Source organism: Sinocyclocheilus grahami, unplaced genomic scaffold, assembly GCF_001515645.1.
Source record: "Sinocyclocheilus grahami isolate Dianchi unplaced genomic scaffold, SAMN03320097.WGS_v1.1 scaffold14.1, whole genome shotgun sequence".
Lineage (NCBI taxonomy): Eukaryota > Metazoa > Chordata > Actinopteri > Cypriniformes > Cyprinidae > Sinocyclocheilus > Sinocyclocheilus grahami.
This window is the reverse complement of record NW_015505193.1, coordinates 2,715,006-2,725,736: the sequence shown is the minus strand read 5'-3', so window position 1 is coordinate 2,725,736 and position 10,731 is coordinate 2,715,006. Positions and strand designations below refer to the sequence as shown.

At 36.8% G+C, this 10,731-nt stretch overlaps 1 protein-coding gene across 1 annotated transcript in view; it reads right to left on the bottom strand.

Moving 5' to 3' along the window:
- Positions 1-10,731, bottom strand: part of LOC107600776 (rho guanine nucleotide exchange factor 17-like) — a 23,588-nt gene that overhangs the window by 8,130 nt on the left and 4,727 nt on the right. Inside the window, exons 3-8 of the mRNA XM_016292745.1 lie at positions 10,311-10,403; positions 8,344-8,520; positions 6,260-6,310; positions 6,062-6,171; positions 2,495-2,580; positions 1,945-2,063 (exon numbers count right to left, since the gene is read on the bottom strand). Of these exons, the coding sequence (XP_016148231.1) occupies positions 1,945-2,063; positions 2,495-2,580; positions 6,062-6,171; positions 6,260-6,310; positions 8,344-8,520; positions 10,311-10,403 (636 nt within the window). The remainder of the gene's footprint in view (positions 1-1,944; positions 2,064-2,494; positions 2,581-6,061; positions 6,172-6,259; positions 6,311-8,343; positions 8,521-10,310; positions 10,404-10,731) is intronic.

Genomic DNA, 10,731 nt, shown 5'->3' with positions numbered 1-10,731 from the left:
TTCAACATTACAGTATAATTGAGAGCTATCAATTTTAACATTTATTAGACTTTAAAAAATAACTTCTAATTTAAGTAAACTTAAAACAATCTTCACATAAGCCCATTATAATGGATGTCATATTTACCTGTTCCCATTCAGCAAGTAGGAAATGTACAGAAATTGAATAAAGTTATCAAACACTAAATTCTAAATTAAATATACAAACCCAATTCCAAAATAGTTGGGACACTGTACAAATTGTGAATAAAATCAGAATGCAATGATGTGGAAGTTTCAAATTTCAATATTTTATTCAGAATACAACATAGATGACATATCAAATGTTTAAACTGAGAAAATGTATGGAAAATAAGTTGATTTTAAATTTCATGGCATCAACACATCTCAAAAAAGTTGGGACAAGGCCATGTTTACCACTGTGTGGCATCCCCTCTTCTTTTTATAACAGTCTGCAAACGTCTGGGGACTGAGGAGACAAGTTGCTCAAGTTTAGGAATAGGAATGTTGTCCCATTCTTGTCTAATACAGGTTTCTAGTTGCTCAACTGTCTTAGGTCTTCTTTGTCGCATCTTCCTCTTTATGATGCGCCAAATGTTTTCTATGGGTGAAAGATCTGGACTGCAGGCTGGCCCTTTCAGTACCCGGATCCTTCTACGCAGCCATGATGTTGTAATTGATGCAGTATGTGGTCTGGCATTGTCATGTTGGAAAATGCAAGGTCTTCCCTGAAAGAGACGACGTCTGGATGGGAGCATATGTTGTTCTAGAACTTGGATATACCTTTCAGCATTGATGGTGCCTTTCCAGATGTGTAAGCTGCCCATGCCACATGCACTCATGCAACCCCATACCATCAGAGATGCAGGCTTCTGAACGTAGCGCTGCTAACAACTTGGGTTGTCCTTGTCCTCTTTAGTCCGGATGACATGGCGTCCCAGTTTTCCAAAAAGAACTTCAAATTTTGATTCGTCTGACCACAGAACAGTTTTTCACTTTGCCACAGTCCATTTTAAATGAGCCTTGGCCCAGAGAAAACGCCTGCGCTTCTGGATCATGTTTAGATATGGCTTCTTTTTTGACCTATAGAGTTTTAGCCGGCAACGGCGAATGGCACGGTGGATTGAGTTCACCGACAATGTTTTCTGGAAGTATTCCTGAGCCCATGTTGTGATTTCCATTACAGTAGCATTCCTGTATGTGATGCAGTGCCGTCTAAGGGCCCGAAGATTACGGGCATCCAGTATGGTTTTCCGGGCTTGACCCTTATGCACAGAGATTGTTCCAGATTCTCTGAATCTTTGGATGATATTATGCACTGTAGATGATGATAACTTCAAACTCTTTGCAATTTTTCTCTGAGAAACTCCTTTCTGATATTGCTCCACTATTTTTCGCCGCAGCATTGGGGGAATTGGTGATCCTCTGCCCATCTTGACTTCTGAGAGACACTGCCACTCTGAGAGGCTCTTTTTATACCCAATCATGTTGCCAATTGACCTAATAAGTTGCAAATTGGTCCTCCAGCTGTTCCTTATATGTACATTTAACTTTTCCGGCCTCTTATTGCTACCTGTCCCAACTTTTTTGGAATGTGTAGCTCTCATGAAATCCAAAATGAGCCAATATTTGGCATGACATTTCAAAATGTCTCACTTTCAACATTTGAGATGTTATCTATATTCTATTGTGAATAAAATATAAGTTTATGAGATTTGTAAATTATTCCATTCCTTTTTTACTCACAATTTGTACAGTGTCCCAACTTTTTTGGAATTGGGTTTGTAGTTAAGTTGCATTTTATTTATTTGCATGCACCATTATTTCCCCCCTTGCTGTCTACAACCAATCAGAACAGGTATGTAATCCGTCAGAAAAAAACCTGTTCAAGTGAAACTGATATAAGTATTGCATGCTAAATCATAAAGACACAGATAGACAGACCTGATGGGGGAAACTGAGTGTTTCTGACAGCTTGCTTATTTGGCCAAGCGTGCTGAGATCTTCATCCAGACGGCTGATGGTTTTCTGGATGTTTTCTCTGTTAGTGGCTTGATTGGAACCTGTGATGAAGAAATGACAATGGTCAGTAAAACAGCATCAAAGTTCAACTAAGTGTAATAGCAAAGAGGGGGGAAATAAATAATGCATACAATTAATTAATTAAATATATAAATAATACAAATAATACATCAAATTAAATAAATACCAGAAAAGAACATGAAAGGGGCAAATAAATAAATAAATAAACACATAAAATAAAAAACATCAAAATTAATACATTACAATTAAATAATTAAATGATAATTCAAATAAATAAATAAATAAATAAGAAAAGGTAAAGATAACTCTAGGACATTTTGTTGCCCTAAAGGAATTCAGGAAAGGGCTCTTAATTTGTGTCTCAATGTGAATCAAAATTTTTAAGACCATGTAAAAAAAGAAAAAAGGCAAACATGAAAATCATGCTGATTGTGTGAGTTGATAACACTACCTTTAACCACCTCAATGTCTTCTAAGGGCAGTTTCCACAAGAACTTGTATTTACTCGATGTGTCAATGACACTAGCAGCGGAGTATCTGAAAGAGAAGCAGAGAGAACATGTAATCATCAGTCAAGGATATTTCCAACATCGGTTAGTGTGGACTTGTAGTTCTAGTCTGGTGTCTGAAAGGTTGCTGGTTCAAATGCGGTGCAGGGTTCATCATGAAAGGTCACTGTTAAACTCTTAAAGGTGACATATCATGAAAATCTGACTTTTCCAGGTTTTAAGTGCTATAATCAGGTCCCCGGTGCATCTACCAACCAAGGAAACGTGAAAAAGATGAACCCAGTAACTTTGTTTTGGGAAGCCTTTTTCTGCAAGCGTCTGAGAAAACGAGCGCGTCTGATTTTGCTCCCTTGGTGACGTGGCAAAGGGATCTCATTATAACATTACCGCCCCTTAATCTGTAAGTTTACACCCAGGGCACCATCATTTTGATTTCGCAAGCGACATCGGTGTATCAGTTCTAATGCCATGGCCAAAGTTTGAGCAAAACATGCTAACTGTTCTGTTTGGCTGCACAGACGAGCACAGAACACTATTTAGAGTCCCAGCTTCAGAGGAGACAAGAGAGCAGTGGATTTATTTACTGTATATTGCTGCTGCCACACAGATCTAAAATAAACATGCGATTTATTTCCCAGCTGCTTACCTACTCAGGCATAACCTGTTTTTATAACTCGTGTGTTTTTAACATAGGGTTTTTAACGCAAACTTGTGTGTGAATGAGAACTTAGTTTAGTACTCACGCTGTGACAGCCGCTTTCTGTGTGTGTGCTTCAGATGTGTGCGCTCAGAAAACCGTATATTTTATCAAAGTCAAACAATTGATTTTTTTAAGTGTTTTCAAACTTGGTCCTTTTAAAGGGGTCTGAGCACGGTTTGCAGAATTTTTGGCCCGTATGTGAACGATCTCAGACCCTTTAAAGCGAACCGAGCCAAGACCATCTCGGGAGGTGGTCTGAGTACAGTTCGTTCTCAGATATTGACCAAATTCTCTAAAAACATGCATTGTGAACCCAAACCGCTACGGACTAGCTTGATTTTTTTTAAATCTGTTGGCATTTGATAAAATCCAGGCGATTTAAACCTAATTCACTTATTCACTTCAAACTATACATGCTATTCTTGTCATGAGCATCAAGGTGTAGCAAATTCCACTCATGTTTAGTACATGTTAACATGTTAACTCGTAGAAAAAATATAAACGTTGGACTCTGTGGTCGACTCTGTGTTAAGGTAAGGCATGTTATTCACAATTAATTGTTGTGGCTGGGTTGTTATAGGTCTGCGTGACTCTCGATGTCTTAGGCCTAATTGAGGAATTATGGTATTCTTCTGTAGCCTGACGACGAGTAACTTTAACCGTTGTTCATGTGAACTCAAAGACAGCCTGATGCTTTGTTTATAGACTATTTGTTGTTTCACCTATCAATTCGTGTTGATAAAGTATAATAGGGTAATCCTGTATAGTGATTTATCCTATATAGCGCTAGCATAAAGCAAGTAGTGCATACACTTTTAGCTGTTATGTATCTTTGTAAGTCATTGTAAGCCCTCATTCACATCCGTAGGTTGTGATTTTAATTGATTTATTGTATCTGCTTATTTGTTGTGGACATGATTCAGCTAATAAAATGTAATTATTACAACCTAAATATATTTCACATTTATACATTCAACAATACTAAAATTACTATTGCATTTAATTAACATCTTTAGGCTGAAAGGTTTGCATGTTTTAATTAAAAAATGGTATTCGTTCAAATTGGCTGCACAGACGAGCACAGAACACTATTTAGAGTCCCAGCTTCAGAGGAGACAAGAGAGCAGTGGATTTATTGATTTATTTACTGTATATTGCTGCTGCCACACAGATGTAAAATAAACATGCGATTTATTTCCCAGCTGTTTACCTTCACAGACATAACTGACTGTTTTTTGTAACTCGTGTGTTTTTAACGTAAACTTGTGTGTGAATGAGAACTTAGTTTAGTACTCGCATGCTGTGACAGCCGGCCGCTTTCTGTCCGTGCGCTTCGGATGTGTGCGCTCAGAAAACCATATATCAGAAGTTTAAACTCATATGGTTTAAAACGCATGATTTCAGCTCGATAAACATGATAATCAGAACCAAAACAGATGTTTTAGCTGGTCCCAGCTGTAATGGCGCAGCCAGGGTGCGAACTACGGGGGAGCTTGGCTCCCCTTAATAAGACATGGGCTCCCCTGAAAACGTGATTTGTGAAATTCTGGGGGGTCTCCAAAAATACTGACAATGTGTTATTTTGACATGCAATTTCAGTTTTGTGTAATGTGATCATCGTGGATTATTATGTGTAAAATTGCAAAAATATCATTCATTCATGCATGACGGCGATTTAAACCTAATTCACTTCAATAAAGATAACTATACATGCTGTTCTTGTCATGAGCATCAAGGTGTGGGGGCGCGGCGGTGCAAATTCCACTCATGTTTAGTACGTTAACTCAAAGATTCGTAGAACAAATATAAACCTTGGACTCTGTGGCTGATTCTGTGTTAAGGTAAGGCATGCTATTCACAATTCTGTGTTGTGGCTGGGTTGTTATAGGTCTGCGATGTCTTATGCCAAACTGAACGGAGGAATTATGTTTTTTTTGGTATTTTACGAGTAACTTTAACCGTTGTTCATGTGAACTCAAAGAAAGCCTGATGCTTTGTTTATAGACTATTTGTGGGTGGCTGTTTGTTGTTTCACCTATTAATTCGTGTCGATAAAGCATAATAGGGTAAATCCTGTATAGTGATTTATACTATATAGTGCTTGCATTAAGCAAGTAGTGCATACACTTGTAGCTGTTATGTATCTTGGTAAGTCATTGTAAGCCCTCTTTTGAGGCATGCCCCCCCCGTTATAAAAAAAACAAGTGGGCTCCCCCGAAGTCCACGGTATAGTTTGAACACTGGGCACAGCTCTATTCTGGAAAAGGGGGCGGGGAGCAGCAGCTCATTTGCATTTAAAGAAACAGGCCCGAAAAACAGCGTGTTTCTGCTTCCACTCAAAAGAGGCCTTTTAAAAATGATATAATAAATAATCTGTGGAGTATTTTGAGCTGAAACTACACAGACACATTCTGGGGACACCTGAGACTTATATTACATATTATATTACATACAGGGGCATAATATGTCTCCTTTAAACAAATCATGAAAGAGTGTTTACGGTGCAGTTTCCTTCAGAAATGTGATGCATTTCCATATTTTGACTGTTGTCCCAGAAATAGGCGTCCTGCAAGTCACTTCAGTTAAAAGCATATGCTAAATGACACATGGAACAGACTATATAGGTGCTGTTTCCATGACTGTCCACTAGAGCGCAGTGTTATTCAGAAATAAACCGCATTTATTTTGGCCATCAGAACAGAAGAGCTCAGGGGACTCTGGGGTTTCTAAACCAAACATCAGTTTTCCCAGGCCCTTCTCACATCTCTGGACTATTAAAAGAAAACTGCAAATGCACAGCCGCACTCACAGACTCATGGAGCTCCGGCGCAGAGAACCAGACTTTCTCTTTAGCGTGGTGCAGATGAGCAGATCGCTGAACAGAAACAGAGATCGGTCTTTTTTACCGCCCACCGTTTTCTACAGCACAGAGAAGGACAGAGGTTTAGGAAGCTCTAGGATACATTTGCTTAAACTGATTTGATTTCTTGTGCTTATTTGTGCTCACCGCTTCCACCACCATCTCTTGTCTTAGAAACGTCCTCTGCGGATTCAGGATCTGACAGGAAAATACATTATTAGGTATTTCTGAAGGCAAACTAGTTTTCATACTACTGTAACATATTTGTGTGGTATCAATCTAACATATTTAATCAGATTTGGACCCAAAACTGTAAATACACTGAAAAAAAGTTCTTGCTCAGTAATTGTGTCTTTTTCACCAGTACAAATATCTTAACATATTCAACCTTGTTTTCTGAAAAACAATAAGAATATCTTTTAAAATAACTTTTTTCCATTGACACATATTTTGTGCAAAAATTTACTTATTTTGATGCATTTTTCACAAAACAAGACTTAATATCGTACAGTAAGGCAAGGTATATTTATAAGGTAATTTAAAGTGCTTTACATAAAGGGATTTAAAAAAATAATCACAAAAGATGCGTAAGAAATAAAAATCTCTTTTAATCAATTTAGTTTTTGTTTGTACATATTTAGTCAATGTGAAACATTATTTTCTTACTTACTATTTTTGTCTTTTTCTACCAGTACTAATATCTAAACATAAAATGACATAAAATATTAAGTCTTGTCTTGTATAAATGTATAAAAATTAAGTGAGTTTATGCTTAAAACAATCTGCAAATGGGGTCATAAAAATAAACTTAATTCAAAGAGAAAACAAGATTTTTTTCTTGATTTTAAAAAATCACTTAAAGGTGCAGTGTGTATATTTTAGCAGCATCTAGCAGTGAGGTTGCAAATTGCAACCAATGGCTCAGTCACCTGCTCACCCCTCCCTTTAGAGAAGCTACTGTGGCCGACACAGGACTAAGATGTTGTCGGTAAAAAAACCATAGACTGTATAAAAACATGGACGTAGTGTCCGTGACGTCACCCATATGTTCCTGAAGAGCGTTTCTGAAGCTCAAAGTGGGCGGAGCCGGCCGTCACCATCTTGGCAGCGCGTCACCGCGCATCACTCCCGGGTAATCAAAAATGGGCAAAAAGGCGGGAGCTGGCTGCTGAAACCACACCCACCTAGCTCGATGGTGGTGACAGTCCACCTGTCACTCAAGTGGCCACGCCCTTAATTATGCAGAACTTTAAGGCTTAATATAATTTAAACGGATGAGTTATAAAAAAAATTCACCCCCCTCGCAGTAGTCATGAAGGGCAAAATTTGCTATATACAGGCTGTAAACATGTTTTTTTCTGCTGTAAAGTTGGGCATTTTAACATGGGGAGTCTATGGGATTGACTCCCTTTTAGCGGCCAGTCAATGAATTACAGTTTTAGTCACTTCCGTGTTGGTTTCACGAGAGAGCGCGGGAGGTTGCCGCTTGGTAAAGACAGCAGAGAGCACTGAGATTTCTTTACAAAGGTAAATTAAGGAACTATATTTACTTAATTATTCAATAAATCGATGTTATTGCGAATATTAATGTACTTGTTCATCATTGTGTCAGTGTTTTGTTCGCAAGAACAACAAAGTGACGAAACGCGCTGTTTCGTCCGAGTAGAGCAGTTTGTCCATTTAGGGCTACTGTAGAAACATGGTGGCGACTTCCATGTAAGGGGACGCGCGGTGTATGAAGATTATTGCTCAATCTAAGGTAATAAAAACATAACGGTTCATTAAGTAAGGTCTTTATACACCTCTGAAAACATAGTTATGTATATTATATTGCATTTCTGTCAATAGATCGATGTAAATATTACACATTGCACCTTTAATTTTGATGTTTTTTTTCATAAAACAAGACTTAATGTCATCTTGCTTCTCAAATAAATATATCTTGATTAAAGAATGTTTAGATATGTGTACTGGAAAACAAGAAGAATATTAAAAAAGCATTTTTACGATGTATAAGTAAATGTAATGGTTGACTAGTCATCCAACAATCAACTACTAGTGGATTAGGCAAGGTAACGTTAGTTTATTTACATGGCAAATTTCATATACAAAGCTAATTTCAAGTGCTTTACATAAAAGTGATTTGGAAAAAAATCTTTACAAATCATAAAATGAATAAGAAATAAAAATGGATTTAAAATCATTTTTTTAATCAAAGTAGTCGGTCTCACATGCTCCACGCCCTCGATGTGCGCTTCGATCTCCTGCATGACACGCGTCTCTCTCTCCAGCTCCTCCGCGGTGCGCCGGCCCTTGTTGATCCTCTCAGCCAATCGCTTGATGTTCTTCTGGGCATCCTGCAGGAACAGGTAGTCGGGGTGATCCTCAGGAGTGTGTTTCAGAAGATCCTAAAGCACAGAAACAGAATGGTTCATTTAAAAACTAAATTACCAAAACTACAGCTAGTACCTAAACAAACACTTATAAAATGTAAAGTTTCAGTCCTAGATATTCAAGGACGGCATCTTATAGCAGAATGACTATAAGACTATAAGGCAATTAATATTAAGAGACAAGATGAGTAAATATGAAGGACTTTAACTAGCTGCTAAACTGTTACCACATACAAAACAAGTCAGGGCTGATCGATTTGATAAAAATCAAATAGCATTTATTTCTGATAAAAATTGCGATTTAAAATGTGATTTTTTTTTAAAGAGCTCCAGCTTTTCTGTACTTGTTTGTAATTTTATGGTTATTTATCAATATGACTATTACAAATAATTATTAGGATTATTGTTTTTTTTTATTTTATAGAAATTATTACATCAATTTTAGTACTGTAATTTTACAGTTAGACTGTAAAATAAAACTATTATTTTTTATTAAGTACTCTAACAATAGTGTATTATTACTACTAGGGCTGCACGATTAATCGAAAGCGATTGTCATGCGCATTTTGTTAGTAATGCCGGTTCTGTAATCAGCAGTAAATCATCACGTGCTTTCAGATGGAGCAGCATTTACTACACATAGCCTTAGTTCTCTGACAAGACGCAGACGATTTTATTGGACGATTATGAAATCGAAGAAATCGTTTGCGATAATGACAGCTGTTTGCGTAGCTTGTCAGTGAACTATGGCTCTGTGTAGTAAATGCTGCTCCATCTGAAAGCATGTGAAAATACCACATTTAATAACATATTTTTACTCCAAACTCACTTCATAACGTCAGTCGAGCGTTTGAAATAAATCCCTCTGTGAGATGATGTGGCTTCTTACACAGAATAAGGCACGCAACATATTTCATAGTATTTAAGCCGTGATAAAGGCATTGCATTATAAATATACTTTATTTTAATGAAAATTATAATAATAATAACACCGATAAACCATATATTGTCATAATCGTGTGTTTATTAGTCACATTGAATCAATGAAAGCAGTTGAATCTTCTGTTTATTCAGCTGCAGCGAACGATTTCCTGGTTTTTTTCTGCGAGGCGTATTTGGAGTTTCAGCGCGAGAGCGCCCTCTGGCCTTCGGATGGAGATTTACTACTGATCACAGAACCGTGCTTCACTGAAAGATACGCATGACAATCGCAGCTTCTGTCGAATCGCGATTTCAATTCCATTTCGATTTATCGTGCAGCCCTAATTACTACTACTACTACTACTACTACTATTATTAAAAAAAAAGTGTATTTGATTAAAAATATAATTATATTATTTTACAGCACACCAGTAACATTACAATATTAAAATTGATGTCCTAATTTCAAACATTAAATCTTTGAGCTTTCATTAAGGGGAAAATCTCAAATTTAGGTTTATAAATGTTTCTCATTACAAATTTGTTCAAATGGATGGCACATATTTTATTCCCAAATGAACATTATAAGTGACACAATGATGCAGAGATGCATTTACTGTGAACCGAGCTGCTGAAAATCACCGTTTTCAAAAGCTACATGCCTGTGAATGAACACAGTTAGCAGTTACAAACACGCTGTGCATATGTTTAAATAAAATGCAGTCTTTTGCGATTTGGTAATTGCAAGTTATATTGCAATTTAGATTTTATTTCTATTAATTATTCAGCTCTGCCTGATGTGTTCCAAACAAATAAGACATGTTATCAATAAAAAACAAAAGGGCACAAAAATGTAAAAATAAAAGGGTGAAGTTTAGTGTCACCTTAACTAGCAGCTCGTATCGTGGGATCCGCTGCACTGGCTTTATCATCAGATCACCCAGAGCTTGTTTCTCTTTATTCTCACGCATGTTTTGCTGAAGAGGAAAGAGAGAGACAAACAAAACAAAAAAAGTTTAGAAGAACAACTATACTTTATCTTGATTTTAACTACATGTGTACAGTTTATCCAACCATGCTTTACTAGATAACTTGGTTTTGGGTTAGTTTAAGGAGGCACCACTAGAGGGCAGTAACCCTCGAAATGCCAAAACAAACACTTTATGATTAAGCTGAGAACATATGAAAGCATAAATATGCTTATGAAAGGAGGAGGGAATTTATGTGTATGTATGTATATATATATATATATATATATATATATATATATATATATATATATATTATATATATTGTTTTGGACAA